The sequence below is a fragment of the Onychomys torridus genome, chromosome 4 (genome assembly GCF_903995425.1).
Source record: "Onychomys torridus chromosome 4, mOncTor1.1, whole genome shotgun sequence".
Taxonomy (NCBI): domain Eukaryota; kingdom Metazoa; phylum Chordata; class Mammalia; order Rodentia; family Cricetidae; genus Onychomys; species Onychomys torridus.
The window spans coordinates 93,649,801-93,667,817 of NC_050446.1; the positions used below are offsets into that span (position 1 = coordinate 93,649,801).

At 39.5% G+C, this 18,017-nt stretch overlaps 1 protein-coding gene across 3 annotated transcripts in view; it reads right to left on the reverse strand.

Annotated features, from left to right (window-relative positions):
* Positions 1-18,017, reverse strand: part of Ino80 (INO80 complex ATPase subunit) — a 107,920-nt gene that overhangs the window by 60,273 nt on the left and 29,630 nt on the right. For all 3 annotated transcript variants that reach the window (XM_036183993.1, XM_036183994.1, XM_036183995.1), the window contains 8 exons: positions 16,088-16,297; positions 15,330-15,410; positions 14,256-14,351; positions 5,725-5,784; positions 4,380-4,522; positions 3,453-3,537; positions 2,520-2,637; positions 580-665 (listed from right to left, as the gene is read on the reverse strand). In XM_036183993.1, coding sequence (XP_036039886.1) covers positions 580-665; positions 2,520-2,637; positions 3,453-3,537; positions 4,380-4,522; positions 5,725-5,784; positions 14,256-14,351; positions 15,330-15,410; positions 16,088-16,297 — 879 coding nt within the window. The remainder of the gene's footprint in view (positions 1-579; positions 666-2,519; positions 2,638-3,452; positions 3,538-4,379; positions 4,523-5,724; positions 5,785-14,255; positions 14,352-15,329; positions 15,411-16,087; positions 16,298-18,017) is intronic.

An 18,017-nucleotide genomic window follows, 5' to 3' on the forward strand; every position in this document is an offset into this window, starting at 1 on the left:
CTGGTTTTGTAATGGTTCAAACTCTGAATTAATAAAAGTACAGCTAGGCATGAGGGCTCATGCATATAATCTCAGTAGGCAGCCAAAAGGATAAGGCAGGATTGTTTAGAGTTTGAGATCATCCTATTCTACATCAGTTCCAGGCCAGCCTAGCTTACAATGCAAGACCCTTTATAAAAAATAAAAACAAAAAGGCCAGGCGGTGGTGCATGCCTTTAATCCCAGCACTTGGGAGGCAGAGCCAGGCGGATCTTTGTGAGTTCGAGGCCAGCCTGGTCTACAGAGTGAGATCCAGGAAAGGCGCAAAGCTACACAGAGAAACCCTGTCTCGAAAAACCAAAAATAAATAAATAAATAAAAAATAAAACAAAACAAACCCAAATGTGGGTGGGTGGGTAACAAAAGGAAAAGAATGTTATTCACCTTGCTTAGGTCCCCTATGACCATTCAAGTTCAAATATCTCAATCAAACTGATTACCTTTCATCTAAATATATGCCAAGGAAATTTCCTGCCAAGAACCCTAAGTTGGTACCACCTGAGGTTCAAACTCATTAAGAATAAGATTTTATTTCTTTACCTTGTCAGACAATTCATTTTCTACATCTTTTTTGATTCTTCTCAGCATAAATGGTTTCAAGATCATGTGTAAGCGAGAGAGTTGATCTGAAACAGGAAGTCAGTCAACAAATAATACATGGTACACTGATTTCAGACAGTCAAAGTAAACCTCATGTTCCTCCCTCCAAACCCTCCAAATACCAGTGGGCTCAATGATTTTCTGGAAAGATAAAACTTTAAAGAAGAACAAGTATCTCGTTTAGGCTCTATTCACATAGAAACTACTTTCAGAGCATATCTGGAAAACTATCAATAAAAAGGTTTTCACAAAGATCTAAAGAAAGCTAGAAAAGACTCCTAATGTGTACTAGTTATTTTGTCCATTTGACACAATGTAGACACCTGGGAAGAAAGAACTTCAACTGAGGAATTCTTTCCCATCAGACTTGCCAGCCTGTAGGGGCATTTTCTTTATGTGCGTGCGTGCGTGCATGCGTGCGTGCGTGCGTGGGTGTTTTCTGGGACGGGGTCTCACTATGTAGCCCTGGCTGTCCTGGAACTCATTCTGTAGACCAGGCTAACCCCGAACTCACAGAAATCTGCCTGTCTCTGCCTAATTGATTCAGGAAGACCCAGCCAACTGTGGGCAGTGCTACCCCTGGGCAGGTGGTCCTGGGTAGTATAAGAAAGCAGACTAAACAACCCATGGAAGCAAGCCAGAAAGCAGTTTTCTTCCATGTCTCTGCTTCAAACTCCCTGCTTCTGCTCCTGTTCTAACTTCTATGATTGTCTAAGATTGGGACATGTACCCCAAAAAACCCCTTTCTCCCCAAACTGCAACAGAAAGCAAATTAGGTCACAGTGTTTGCCCAAAATTATCTCTAAAGAAATGTCAAAAAATTAACAACTTCTTCAAATCACTTGAAGAATTTATTTTACTGCATGCAAGTCTGAGTACCATGTGCATATGCAGTGCTTAATGTGGTCAGGAGAGGGTATCATACCCCAAGTGACTGGAGTTACATATGCTGGGAACTGCCATGTGGGTACTGGAAATTGAACTTGGATCCTCTGGAAAACTCAGTGCTCACTGAGCCATCTCTCCAGACCCTACTTAATTATTCTTACAATTAGTAGGTGTGAAGTTATGTCTACACAATAAGCAACTTGGCATGTTCTCAACATTAGGCAAATAGTACAAAACTATTTTGACCAATCAGGTTAAAAATGTCTGCAAGAGGGCTGGAGAGATGGCTCAGAGGTTAAGAGTACTGACTGTTCTTCCAGACGTCCTGAGTTCAATTCCTAGCAACCATATGGTGGCTCACAACCATCTATCATGAGATCAGACACCCTCTTCTGTATACATAATAAATAAATCTTAAAAAAATATTTTAAAAAAATGTCTGCAACAGAGTTGGGTAGTGGTGTCATATGCCTTTAATCCCAGCACTTGAGAGGTGAAGCCAGGTGGATCTCTGTGAGTTCAAGGCCAGCATGGTCTACCGAGCAAGATCCAGGAGAGGCAACAAAACAAACTGAAAAAAAGTCTGCAACCGAAACAAATCCTAGGGCTCATAAAATGGCTCATTGGATGAAGATGCTTGCCAAGCAAGCCTGGTGACCTGAGTTTGACCTCCAGAACCCATACAAAGGTAAAACGAAAAAGAGAACAACTCCCTCTGACCTCCACAAGCTCACTGTGGCATGCACTCTCCCACCCAATACTAAATAAAATTAAAAGAAAAAAATAAAGAAATCCTAAGTACATGGTTGCCCATACTAATAGATTGAAATCAAAGTTCAGGGCCAGGTGTGGTGGCTCACACCTGTGATCGCAGCACTTGGGAAACAGAAACTACAAAGCGAATTCCAGTCCAGTCTAGGCCACAGTGTGAAACCTGGGTCACAGAATCTTAAAATTCCATACGAAAAAGAGAAAGGCATGGTAGTACTTACTCTCATCAATAGCAGACTTGTTTTCAGCATGACTTTCAATGTCCTTGGAAAACCATTCATTAAATTCTTCATGTGAATCAAATAATGTTGGCATAATGAAATGCAGCAGAGCCCAGAGCTTCACACAAAGGAAAAATATTAAAGAGATTTCGTGTCATAAAATGATGCTATATGACTACAGATTAAGGTTTGGGGAATGAACTAACAAATGAATGCATGTACATGAGGCAGAAAGAATAAATGAGTCTAAACACTCGCTCAATGAACCTGCTATGATTAGGTGTTGTAACAAAAAATTATGACTTTTCAAGTAATCGAAAACTAAAAGCTTAATAACATAAACACTGCTCAGCTTTTGTACTAGTATAGATGACAGTTTTAAAGACGACAGCTGATTGCACAGCTGACACAGTTTTGTCGTAGTATAATTAGATGTCAATAACCCTAAAGAAGGAGCCACAGAATTACAGCCCGTGAAGCTACTGGTTGACTATGTACTCTCATGAATAAAGTTTTATGAGAACATAGCCAAAGCCATTCATTTCTACCCTATTTATGACTGCTTCCATATTACACAGGCAAAAACAAGCAGCTAACAGTGAATGTACTGTCTACAAAATGTCAAATATGATGGTTCTAAAGAAAGAATCAAGGCCCTTGGTTGTAGAAAATATTAGCTTCTGATTCTAGAGTCAAAACTTACCCATATTAGATGAGCAACTTTCCTAATGTGCTCAATACTAATTAAAGAAACAAAAAGGGGTATTGTAATTAACAAATAGTAAGAAAATAGAATGGTGCCTACAAGATACTTAGGAAGCCACAATAAAATTCTTCTATGGTAGTGAATATAATTTGTACAGAATGGTAGGAGTCCATCATGGCTACACTTGTCTTAAGAAGATATAAACGGTGACCTTCATTAGTGCCTACCTCTGCCATGGTATTCTGAATGGGGGTTCCAGTTAACAAAAGCCGATTCCGACACTGGAATTGTAAGAGAATCTTCCAACGAACACTGTTCAAGAAAATGAGTTACAAATTCCAAGTTGGCAATAAGTCTTTCTGTAATTATCTTGAGTCAGTATTTTTAAAAATACTTTTCAAACAACTTAAGAATCATATACTGTATCATGCACACAATAAAAATATATTTTAACCAAGATAAAGATAAAAATCCCAGAACTGAGACTCATCAATACCAATGGTATGAATGCTTAGAAAAAAAATCCCTCAAACAGGTGGAGTGACCGTTCTAACTATATTGTCTCCTGTTCTTGCCTTTAAAAAACACACACACACACACACACACACACACACACACACACACACACACACACACACACCATAAAGCAGCTACTTAGAAACCACTTATCTGAAACACAAAGTGTCAAAAGTATTAATCTGTGCCTTCTCAGCTCTTCTGGTGGAGCAAAGGAAGAAGTGCTGGCTGGAAGAGATGTCTTTACTCCTCTTGGCCAGACAGGTCCTTCTTCAGTACCAATGCCCTCCACACACTGGGACTTTCTACTTGCCCATTCCATGGACTTCTAAGAGAAGTCCTGCAGGCTCACCAAGTAAAATTATATAGCCAAGCACTACTCTATTTTAGTTTGGGAATCATTTTACACATGTAACTTACAACAAAAGTCACAACTGAGGAAACTGAGAAAAATCTACATATTTTAAGCATGATATTTGAGTGTCAAAGAAAAATGTATTAAATAAGAATTTCTGCATTCTGGTCAGGCAAACTACTGAGGCATTAACCATTCTATGTCATGTTCTGAAATTCTGGCCTTTGCTGACTCTATGTGGAGACTCCCACTCATGAAGGCTCGTTTCTGGTATGCACATTACCTGGAACTGCTCTTCAGTGCCTGAGCTTCGTCCAGTACCATGTATTGCCACTTGACCCGCTGGAAATACTTGACATCTTGTACGACCAGCTGGTAGCTAGTGATGACCACATGGAAGGGGGCATCCTGAGTATACAAGGTCTTCTACAAATGTAATAGGGGAAATATGGAAATGATATGAAGACTTTCAAGCAAATATTTTCAATGTATGTATGTACACATAGGAATGAGCACACATCCATGTGGAGGTCAAACAAGTTTTCCAGAGTTGGCTCTGTCCTTCCACTGTTGATGTCGGGGACTGACCACATGTTATCAAGCTTGCTCGGCACCCACTGAACCATCTCTCAAGTCAATACAAACATTCTCAATAAGGTAAAAAAGGAAGCCCAGTGTAGCAGTACAACCTGTAATCCCAGCACTGGAGGCAGAGGCAGGAGGATCTCTGTGAGTTCAAGCCCAGCCTGGTCTACAGAGTGAGTTCCAGGCCAGCCAGGGTTACATAGTGATGTATTGTCTTAAAAAAGATAATAAAGTAGGGGGTTGGGGATTTAGTTCAGTGGTAGAGTGCTTGCCTAGCTGGGTTCGATCCTCAGCGCTGGCAAAAAAAAAAAAAAAAAAAAAAAGATAATAAAGTATGAACAGTGTGTTAAAAGAAAGATGGAGAATAGATGTTCTTCCATCTATGTGATTGAAAGAGGTGCTGTGAGGTAAACTGCAAATATCCAATGTTTTTAAAGCATTTTGTTTTATACTCAGAGTAACAACTAATATCCTTCTCATGAAAGAAAAGGGAAGATGGGACTGAAGAGATGGCTCAGTGGTTAAACCTCTTGCTGATCTTGTGTGGTGACTCATAACCACCTGTAACTCCAGTTTCAGCGGATCTGGCCTCTTTGGGATCCTGCATGTATGTGGTGCACATCACATATACTCATGCAAATTCACACACAAACACATAAATTTTTTATTTCTTTCTAAGACAAGGTTTCTGTCCTGGAACTCGATCTGTAGACCAGGCTGGCCTTGAACTCACAGAGATCCGCCTGCCTCTACCTCCCAACCGCTGGGATTAAAGGCGCACACCACCACCATGCAGCCTCACATAAATTTTTTTAAAAAGTAAATCTTAAAGAAAAAAAAGGTCTTTCTTCATACTGGACTGTAAGTAAAAATGACTGCCTGTACAGGAAAAACATTGTATCTAAAGAAAAATATATTTGCCCCATATCCAGAAATATATTGTAGATTTTATAAACATGAGGATTTATTCAAATCAAAGAGAACTGGAGAGAGAAGAGAGAGGGGGGGAGAGAGAGAGAGAGAGAGAGAAACACTGAAGTTACCTGACTCCAGAATCTCCGGATGACTTTTCTATCATGAGGATTTCCCCAATATGGTAGCACCTGGAAAATGGATCAATACATACATTATTTTCTTTGGTAATAAACTGCAAACATTAGCAATAAATAAAGTTACTCTGAATAATTTAATAAAAAAAAAAAACTAATAAAAGGGCATTGTAGCCGAGTGGTGGTGGTGCACGCCTTTAATCCCAGCACTCAGGAGGCAGAGCCAGGTGGATCTCTGTGAGTTCGAGGCCAGCCTGGGCTACAGAGTGAGTTCCAGGATAGGCTCCAAAACTACAGAGAAACCTTGTCTTGAAAAACCAAAAAAAAAAAGGGGGGGGGCATTGTTTTACCAATTCTCCTACTAACCAAACAGAAATACATACACAATGTATCTTTTTTTTTAAGTATCAGAGATACTGAAGCAATGGAAAAATTACAGCTCCAAGGACCAGAAAAAGTGGTAAAACCTATTAGCATGTGGTATACTTTCTCTATGCATCACTGATACATTCCAAAAGTTTCAGCTGAGAGTAAAAAGCTATGCAGAGATTTTTTTTTTTTTTAAGATTTAGTTATTTATTATGTATACAGCACGTATCTCTGCAGGCCAGAAGAGGGCAGCAGATCTCATTCTCCATGGTTATGAGCCACACCATGTGGTTGCTGGGAATTGAACTCAGAACCTCTGGAAGAGCAGTCAGTGCTCTTAACCTCTGAGCCATCTCTCCAGCCCCCTAGCAGAGATTTTTTAAAAGGACATGTAGGGGAGCTAGAGAGACAGCTTCCATGGTTAAGAGCACCTGTTACTACTATGGAGAACTTAGGTTAAGTTCCCAGCATCCACATGGTGGGTCACAACCATCAAGAACTCCAATTCCAAGTGATCCAATACTCTCTTCTAACCTCCAAGAGTAAACACACACATGGATGTAAAACACACATAAAATGAAATTAATAGCCAGGTGGTAGTGGCGCACACCTTTAATCCTGGCACTCAGGAGGCAGTGGCAGGAGGATCTCTGTGAGTTCAAGGCCAGCCTGATTTACAGAGCTAGTTCCAAGACAGCCAAGGCTATACAAAGACATCCTGCCTCAAAAGGCCATAACCAAACCAAACCAAAATAAAATGAAATGAATAAATCTAAAAAATTTAAAAAATAAAGAGATGTAGATCAAAGGATAAACAAACAAACAAACAAACTATAGTTCAAGTCAGAGTATTCTGGTAACTTAACTACCCATACTCCTGGCTCTAAACTATAACTCAAGGATTACACATGAGTATTAAAATCCTTGAATTATCTCATGTTCTGATTAAATAAAGAAAACACTGAATTACTTATGTGCCCAAGGGGTGACAAACCACTAGGGAAAAATAAATAGGTAGACAGACAAATAATGAATGAATGAATGAATGCATGCATGCATGCATGCTTAGGTAGGTCCTAAGACTGCTTGCCTAGCACACATGAAGCCAGGGCATGGGAAGTGGATGCAGGAGAATCAATTACAGAGTGAATTTGAGGCCAGCCTGGGCTACAAATGATACTATCTTAAACACAAATCAACCTTCCCTGCCCCTATATATACATATATGTCTCCTATGTGGAAGAAGAGAGTACGTCTACAATATCTGCGGAAATTTTACTATACAATCTGACACAGGATTAAGCAATAATAGTCAACGTTCAAAAAGGTAACACTGAAAACTAATGGGAAAATTTACAGAAACAAACCCAAAGAAGATTGAGATAATGAGATGAGAATTGAGCTTTTACCAATGTTAAAGCATCCAGGTATGGTAATGCATGCCTGTAATCCCAAAACTGAGCAAGCTGAGGCAGGAGAACCATAAGTTTGAGGTCATCAGAGATTACCTAGCCAGACTCTATTTCAGATAGACAACCTAAGAATACACGGTGCTTTCTCTAGATTTTCTACTAAAAAATAAAAGAAACTGGCAATCAGTGAGATGACTCAGTGGGTAAAAGTGCTTGTCACTCAAGTCTGGCCATATGAATTCAATCTTTGCAAGCCAAAATGGAAAAAAAAATGCAATTCCTAAAAGTGGTCCTCTGACCTACACACACACTCTGAAGTCCTATGCATGCAAGACTACACATGAATAATAAACAATAAATATGATGGATATGATCATACACACCCGTAATCCTAATACTCATGAAGACAAAGCTCATCTAGGCTACGGAGCTACGTAGTGGTTAACAGCACTTGTTGCTCTTGAAGACCCAGCTTCAGTTCTTAGCACCCACATGGTGGTTCACAACCTCTGTAACTATTCTCAAGGAATCCAATATCCTCTTCTAACTTCCACAGACACCAGACATGCACATGGTAAACAGAAAAGTACATGCGAGTAAAATACACACATACATTAAAATAAATGAAAAAAAATTAAGATAGAAAAGTACTACATAAAAAATTAATCAGAAGAAAACTAGACTATACATACCAGAAAAATGATTTTAAGTCAAAACGTTTTAAAACTATTTTATAATAATAAAAGATTCAGGGCATGTGATGCAAGCATTTAATCTCAGAATGTGGGAGGCAGAGGCAGGAGGATCTCACAAGTTTACAGCAAGTATGGTCTACTACAGAGTGAGTTTCAGGACATTCAAGGAAGGCTACAAAGAGAAACCCTGTCTCAGAACAGTGAAGGATTAAAGAAAGAAAGAAAGAAAGTTCAGTAGGGAGGTAAAATAAGTAATTATGTATTTTTATATATATATATTAAAACTTTTAAGAGTAAATAAAGTTAAAACCTAAAGCTAGAAGCAAAACAGACATATAGTAGCTGTGGTAGATTTTAAGATACCTTTCACACTCTCAGTGGATATATCAGGCAGACGTATAGGAGAGAGAGAAGCTAAACAAGTCATCAAACTTTGTTTCCTGACCTATCAACAAACAGAATACTAAACTGGACAACTGCAGAACACCTAAATTCTCAAACACAGTCAGGACATATGAAAACTGACCATATGCTACACCATAAAATCAAGACATTTTAAAGGAGTAACATAATACTATATCACATGTCCTCTTGCCACAATGGGCTCAAGCTATGGAGCAGTAACAGGAAAGACACATAAAAAGGCCTTTCGTACTTGAAAATCAACTATACTTTTAAACAACTCATGAACCAAAGAATGACAGTGGAAGTTAGGTATAATTTTCATAACACCTTTGATCTCAGCACTTGGGAGGCAGAGGCAGGCAGATCTCTGTTGAGTTTCAGGATAGCCAGAGCTACAATGTAAGACCATGTCTCAAAACAAACAAACCAACCAACCAACTGTTGTGGCTGACTAAAGCTATAGAAATCAGTGATCCCCTCAAATGCACATATCCATAAAGATGATGGTCAACAACATTAAGTTCCAAGTCACAACAGCTGAAAGAAGTTTAGAAGAAGACAGAACAGAAACAATAAAGCAGGGGAAGAAAAAAAAAACTTAAAGAACAAAAAATGATGCAAATAACTACTTAAAATGCAAATCACGGGGTTTGAGAGAGAGCTCAGAGCACTGAATGTTCTCCCAGAGAGCCTGGGTTCAGTTCCCAGCACCCACTTGACAGCTCAAAACTGTAACTCCAGTTCCAAAGAACCTTACACCCTCAGACAGACACATAGGCAGGCAAAACACTAATGGACATAAAATAACAATTATTTTAAAAAATTCAATCACATTTTATGAGAAAAATAAAGAAATTGGGGGGAGTAGAGATCCTAGTCAGAACCATACACGTTTTCCAGACACTTACACCAAATATACTGAGGTTCCAGATGTCGGTATCACCATCTATGGATCTCATATACTCATAACTATAAAAATGAGAACCTCTATCTAATAGAGAAGTAAACATGTTTTCAACAATCAATGACACTAGGGTCAGCAAATCTTTTGTAAAGTCTAAGCTTTGTAGTTCATATGGTCTCTGTCAAAACAATTATACTATTTGAATCCATAAGTAACATATACAACAGTGTGGTTGGGTTTCAAAAGATACATATTTGATTTGTATGTTTTATATTACAAAGTATTTTCTAATCAATAATTTCACGCTGTTCAATCTAATGTTAGCTCCCAGACCACATAAAAATAGTAGGTTTCTAAATAACTTGAATGACCCAGTAATCCAATTCAGGCATATGCCCTGAAGTAATTAAAACAAGACGCTCACTCAAACAAGTCTACATACTCCACCTCCCCAGGGTTTCTCTGTATAGCTTTTGTGCCTTTCCTAGACCTCACTCTAGCCTAGGCTGGTCACAGAGATCCTCCTGGCTCTGCCTCCCAAGTGCTGGGATAAAAGGTGTGTACCACCACTGCCCGGCTTACACATGTTTATAACTCTGAGGCTGAGAAAAGCTGGAAGGTGAAAACTACCCAAAATCCATCACATGATCAAGAGCCAAAATGAAATATACAAAGGAATCTTCAGGTACAAAAAAAGATGAAGCATTGGTATCTGTTACAATATGGATGAACCAGAAGACTTTTTATGCCAAGTCGAAGAAGCTAAAATGTAAGGCCACATACTGTATGGTTTCCAGTTACATGAAGTATCTGGCTAATAAAGTTATCTACAGAAAGCAAATTTGGCCGGGTGCCGGAGGTGCATGCCTGTAATCCCAGCACTTGGGAGGCAGAAGCAAGTGGGGATCTCTGTGAGTTCTAGGCCAGCCTGGTCTACAGAGCTAGTCCAGGACAGGCTCCAAAGATACAGAGAAACCCTGTCTTGAAAAACCAAAAAAAAAAAAAAGAAAAAAAAAAAAAAGCAAATTTGGGGACTGGAGAGATGGCTCAGTGGTTAAGAGCACTGACTGCTCTTCCAGAGGTCCCAGGTTCAATTCCCAGGACACTTAAGACAGGGCCCACAGATTCTATTTTACTGCATCTACACCAGTGTTAAAATAAAATTCAATAAACAAATAAACAAGATGGAAATTGAATATGCACATGAAAGCTCGGTTTTAGGCATTAAAGCAAAGGAAGGATACAAAGATTTAAAATAACATCACATTGCCATCTCTTGGCCAGTGGAGGAACTGCAAAAAAACTCCAGTGGCTGGGTAGAAATTAATTATTCAACATGTATCTAGCCATAATTTGAAAAGAAAAGCCAAAAAACTATTTCCATTTCTTTTTGGTTTTTCGAGACAGGGTTTCTCTGTAGCCTGTCCTGGACTAGCTTTGTAGACCAGGCTGGCCTCGAACTCACAGAAATCCACCTGCCTCTGCCTCCCGAGTGCTGGGATTACAGGCATGAGCCACCACCACCCAGCTCAATTTTTATATGCCCAACAATTCATGAAAAAATTTCAAGTAAGCCAATCTCTTATTCTAAGGGAGCTGAAAATGTACGCAAATTAAGAGCTACTTTTCTGATCTCTTATTTTAAGATTATATTTTAAATGTTGAGTATTTTTGCCTGCATGTGTATCTGTGGACCACACGTATGCAGTGCCTGCAGAGGCCTGAAGAGGGCATCAGATCTCCAGGAAATGGAATCAAGACAGCTGTGAACTGTCATGTGGGTGCTGGTAATTAACTCTGGGTCTTCTGGTAGATCACCCAGTGCTCTTAGCCACTGAGTCATCTCCAGCCCCTGATATCCTTTTTAAGTACTTTCTACATGGCAGGTGGTGGTGGTGCACACCACTGATCCCAGCACTTGGGAGGGAGAGGCAGGCGGATCTCTCTTCAGTTGGAGGCCAGCTTGGTCTATCTACAAAAATAGTTCTGGGACAGCCAAGGCTACACAAAGAAATCCTCTCTTGAAAAACAAAAGACAAACCTCGCACAGCCTTGAGGCAGGGGAAGGGGCTTGGACCTGCCTCTACTGAATGTACTAGGCTCTGCTGACTCCCCATGAGAATCGTTACCTTCTTGGAGAGAGGGGGAGGGGGAAGGCTGGAGGAGCGGGAGGAGAGATGAGGGGGATCTGTGATTGGGATGTAAAATAAATACAAAAATTTCCTAATTAAAAAAAAAAAAAAAGAAAACCAAAAAACAAAAAAACAAAAAAAAAAACCCATGTTCTACATCAACAATTCAGTAGTAAGAAAATGACCATAGCCAAAAAAACTGATGCTAAGAAATCCCAGTTATGTGCCTCTATCTTACAAAGCATTAAGACAGAAAAATAGGGTTGGGGATTTAGCTCAATGGTAGAGCGCTTGCTTAGCAAGCGCAAGGTCCTGGGTTCGATCCTCAGCTCAAAAAAAGAAAAATAATTGCCCCATCTCTGCCCCTTCTCCTTGCAGCAATGTATGGAGCCTATAAAAATCATAAAGTGCCCAAATCAGATATTATCTTGATCCATAATTCATAAAATCTTTATTACTATGCAACTTCATGTTCAATGCATCCTTTTAGGGATAGAACACAGCTAATACATTACCCACCCATTCAAACTACAAGTAATATAATCAATCCCACTCATTTTTCTATATTTCTACAATATTACACACACACACACACACACACACACACACACACACACACACACAACACTAAAACAAAACAAAACTGTTTCGTTCTTTGTTTTGGGAAGAGGGGTTTTGAGAAAGGGTTTCATGTAGCCCAGGTTAGTCTTGAACTCTTTATGTAGCCAAGGCTGGCCTTGAATTCTTCCCACTTCTGCCTCACATGTAATAAAATTAAGAGGTATGAGCCACCATGTTCAGCGTAAAAACTATTTGCACTGTGTCTATGTTAGACCTAATCTGTTGTAACACACCTCTTGATTATTTTTAAGACAGGGTTTCATGCTGGTCTGAAACCTGCTCTGTAGCTGAGGATGCTGTTTTCATCCTCCTGCTTCTACCTTCCACATACAAGGGTTACAGGTGTGGCCACCGCAACCGCCAGTTTTAAGCGGTGTTGTGGGTCCAATCTGCGGTTTCATTTATAGGAACCAAGCATTCTACCAAGTGAACATCCCTGGCCCAGTCAATCTCAATTTTTCCTCTCTGTTAGTTAAATCAATTTTCACATTATCTACTTTAGATGTTATAAGCTAGATCAAGACTAACTTTAGAGTTATTAAGAAAAATGAATTATTATAAATAGGTTACAATACAATATAAAAATTGCCAAAATCTACTTTGAAACAAGTAAGATAGTTATTCTCTACCATCTTACCTTGACCATCAATTCATGTGGAAAAAATGGCACAAATAACTTACATTAGACTTTGAATTTCTCATTTATTTAGCATAAAGGTTTGTAAGATTCCTTATTACTCTCCTAAGTAAATATTTCCAAGAAATGAATAAAAGGAAGCTCGGGATGATGACTCACACTCCAGCACTTGGGAGGTCAAGGCAAGAAGATCAGAAGATCAAGTCATCCACAGCCACATAGCAAGTTCAAAGCCAGCCCTGGTTACACCAGATGACATCTCAATAAAATCAAAAAGCCAGGTGTCAAGGTTTACCTATAATCCCAGCAGCTAGGAGCCGAGGCAAGCTGACTGCCTACCACAAGTCCAAAGCCACTGGACTACCTAGTGGGGTTTTAAGACAGCCTGAAGTACTGGGGATATAGTATGATTCTGTCTCTAAAAAAACAAAAGCAAAGCAATAAAACAAATACAGATACAAAAGGACTGTGAAGGTATTTCAGTTCAGAGTGATTGACTCTCAACACTATATAAACCTGGTATGGTGATATACACTCATAAATACTGGCTATATAACAAGTTCGAGGACAGTCTGTGATGCATAAGACTGTATCAAAACAAACATAAGGGGGCTAAAGAGATGGTTCAGCAGTTAAGAGCACCTGAGTTTGATTCCCAGCAGCCACATCAGGCAGCTCCTAACCCTGGCTCTAGGAGATCAACACGTTTCTTTGCACATACCCCACACACAGCTATGACAGTTTAAAAGAGTCCGGAGGGCTGGCACACACCTTGAAATGCTAACAATCTGGAGGCAGAGAAGAGGGAACCACAAGTGAGAAAATGCCTCCCTAAAACTGGCCTGTATATCAGGTATGGTGTCACACGCCTTTAATTCCAGCATTCTGGAGGCAGAACAAGTGGATCGCTGTGAGTTCAAGGCTAACCTGGTCTACATAGAGAGTTACAAGATAGCCAAGGCTATATATAGAGACCCTGTCTCAAAAAATGAAGAGCTGGCCTGTAAGCAAGCCTGTAAGGCATTATCTTGACTGATGTGGAAGGTTCCCACCCCACAGGAGGTGGTGCCACACCTGGGCAGGTGGTACTGAGTGAAAGCAGGCTGAGCAAGCCCGTAAGCAGCATCCTCCAAGGCCTCTGCTTCAGCTCCTGCCTTCAGTCTCCTGCCTATTTGAGTGTGTACTCAGAATTCCTTGGATGATGGAACACAAGCTGTGAGCTGAAATCAACCCTTGCCTCCCCAGGTTGCTCTCAGTCACAGTGTTTATTACAACAGGAACCAAAGCCAATTAGGAAGGCAGCAAAAGAAGGGTCAGAAAGCTTATCTTAAAGAACAAGCGCTTCTTTACCTTAAATTTAGGAACAAATCTTGTGAACTCCTGGTGCCAATTATTAAGCGTAGAAGCAGGTGAAATTATTAAGAAAGGTCCCCAAATGTTTTCTCTCTGCAACAGAAAACTGAATCAGCCAGCTGTAGGAAACTGAAGCTATTCAATCCCAAATAATCAGCCACAGGAGAAATTGGAAAACAGGAAACACAGTAAACAAGAGAAATCGTGCCTATCTCCCAAGTGTCCATACATAAGCACTCGATAAGAATTAGTTGCAGCCAGCCTGGTCTACAGAACTAGTTCCAAAACAGCCAGGGCTACATAGAAAAAGTGTCTTGAAAAACCAAAATAAGTACAATGAAAATAGAAAAGAAGTAGTGTTAGTATAATAAGAACACACCAAAGTGGTAAAGTACTAAGCAACGACTCTCTTGTGACTTGTAGGTTTTAATTTTTTTCATAAAAACATACATGACATACTGATTCATTTTTATTATTTTCTACTATGTTATCATAATTTCACTGTTTTTTAATTGGAAGAGTATTAATTTTTTTCAATGTATTTTATTACACATTTTCCCATTTAATTTTTCTAAGATTCCTGTAAGATATCTATTACTTCTGATTTGAGAAAGATAGAAAACTAGGCCTCAGAGATTTACGGTGAAATCGCTTCAAGAGCTGCCTACATGAGATGGCTAGAAAGAGCAGTGTTGAGATGGGAATCCAGGACCAGTTCCTGTAATCTAACAGTAAAGTCCTTGCCACTCCCCTGGTAGGTCTTAAAAGGAAGTGAAAGACAAGGATTCTAGTTACACTTGTTCAAATATTGTCCTGGCCCCATTGAGAACTAAATGTTATACATTCTGTCCATTATAAAAGGCCTTCAGGGGTTGGGGTTTAGCTCAGTGGTAGAGCGCTTGCCTGGCAAGCACAAGACCGTTCGGTCCTCAGCTCCAGAAAAAAGGAGAAAAAAAAAGGCCTTCAAATGTAGCAACAAGTTCTATTATTTTGTTTTTAAGTGGCTCACTGTTGATAGAAAATGAGCCTAACTGCAGGACAGGAAGATGACTGACAATTCCATCTACTCACCTCAGCCAGATGGGCCAGGAGGGCAATGCTCTGTACGGTTTTACCAAGACCCATTTCATCAGCAAGAATTCCATTAATACCCTGGGAGACGTGGAGAGTGAGAGATATACGGTCAACACCTGATTACACCACATAGGATTCATTCCACTCAGTGCCAGAAGATGTAACAAAGACAAGGATCACATCAACCAAGCTTGACTGGATACTCAGTACTAAACTAACGCAATGGTTCCTTTCACCACCATTAGTTATATGTGTGATTCATAATATATTAGACCAGGACTAAGGCCAGTTCTTCACCTAACCTAACTCACATCAAGCAAACAATGAGGTTTACCAAGACTACCTAAGGCATACTACATACAGGATACAAACAGAATCTGCAGGTTAGAAATACAGTGGTACCTTTCAGACTCTTGCATAAAGCTCAAGTTTTGGGAATGGAGAGATGGCTCAGTGCTTAAAAACACTTGCTGCTCTTGCAGAGGACTCAAGTTCAGTTCCCAGCACCCACATGACTCACACCCAGCTCTAACTCCAGTTCTAGTGGATCTGATTCCCTCTTTTGACCTTGATGGACACTGTATGCCTATGGTGTACTTACACACAATAAAGGTAAACATTTACACACAAAATAAAAATAAGTAAATCTTAAAAAAAAAAAAGCTAAAGATGAACTCACTTCATAATAGCATTAATTGAAAGAAAAATAAATAGTAAAGTAAAAAGAATAAGTTTGACATATTTCTAAAATTTACCTGTTCATAGAGATTGGCTAACCAGTTCATGCCTTTCAGCTGGTAGCCTTTCAATTTGCCATTGAAAATAGTGGGTTGTGGAATATCCTCACCAGCCCGAATGGATGGATTCGCAAGGCTGTAGCTCTCCCCAAACCCAGAGCCAGACTTGTCAGCTGCCCTGAGAGCAGCCGCTCGACTTTCTTTTGCATCTTCATCAAATGACCTTGTCTGGAAAATAAAGTAAAGAAAAATGTAAGAATAAAAAAAATTAAACATGGGTTGCAGAGATGGCTGAGCAGTTAAGAGCACTGACTGCTCTTCCAGAGGACTTTGGTTTGATTCCCAGCAACGACATGGCAGCTCATAACTGTAACTCCAGTTCCAGGGGACCAGACACCCATGGCAAAACACCAATGCACATAAAATAAAATTTTTTTTAAATTTAAACACAAAATTCATTAGCATATTTTTATACTATGCTAAAAAATAGAATAAACTTTCTAATATCTTACTAAGTTAATGTAACAACTTTATAAAAAATGTTTTTAGTAACATGCTAAGCTGTATTATATTACCTGCTAATTCAAAAATTTTGGTAAACGTTTTTGTTGTGTTTTTGAGACAGGGTTTCTCTGTAGCTTTGGTGCTATCCTGGAACTCCCTCTGTAGATCAGGGTGGCCTAGAACTCATAGAGATTTGCTTGCCTCTGCCTCTCGGGTGCTGGGATTAAAGTCATGCACCACCACCACCCAGCTTCTTAAAAGTTTTGATACAGGGGACTGAGTGCATAGGAGAGTATGCTGCTGCTGCTGCTGAAAGTACATGACATACTTGAATAAAAATGTTATTAAGAAATTACTTTGTACAATGAACATCTACTAATGTCAAAAATCAAAACAGGCTTTCATACAAAATGTAACTGGAGTAACTGTGTGAAGGTGGTATTTGGGTTTACTCTTGTTTGTTTGGTCTTTTTGAGACAGGGTCTCTCTACATAGTACTGGCTGTCTTAAAACTCACTTTGTAGCCCAGGCTGGAACTCACAGAGATCCACCTGTCTCTGCCTCTCGGGTGCTGGGATTAAAGGCGTGCGCCACCATCACCCGGCTTGTGTCTATTCTTAATCCTGACAAAGTAACAGAAAGGCTCCCTGAAGCACACTAAACTGCATTTTCTTCACTTATTTCAACTCATTACAGTTTCTTACTAATTTTATTAAAGATCACTAGGTCCTCAAGGGCTGGAGAGATGACTCAGCATAACACTGGCTGATTTGCAGAGGACCTGTGTTCAGTTACTAGCACCCACATGGAAGCTCACAATCATCTTTACTCCAGTTCCAGGAGACCTGGTACTCTCTTTTGGTCTCTGAGGACATTAAGCACACATAGTGCACATACATACATAAAGCAAAACAGTCATACACAAAGAATAAATACAAATCTTAAAAAAAAAAAAAAAAAAAAAAAAGACTAGCTCAGGAATAATAGAACAAATTAGTATTTGAGTGAAAGAAACCAGTGACTTAGTTATATCAAGGCACAGGACTCTCAATAGTCTCTTTCATTAAACAACACATGATTACTCAAGAGGATACAAAACAACAAAAACAGTTTATAGCTTAATTGTAACTTTTCAACTTTAATAATAATAAAATTTCTACACAACTAAGTATTTATTATTCTGCCATCCCAAGTATTAGTACTATCCTGAAGCAGAGATGAGACTGAGGGATGGCTCAGTGGTTAGAAGCACTGGCTGTTTTACTAAAGGACCTAGTTCAATTACCAGAACACACCTGGAGGCCATCTGTTTTTGAAAGAAGTAAAGACTTCACACTACATGTGGTCAGAGTCATACAAACACAGACACAAGAACACATACAGACACATACACAGACACACCAGGACCAGGCATGAGTGCTAACCAATTTGTTTAACTGAAAAC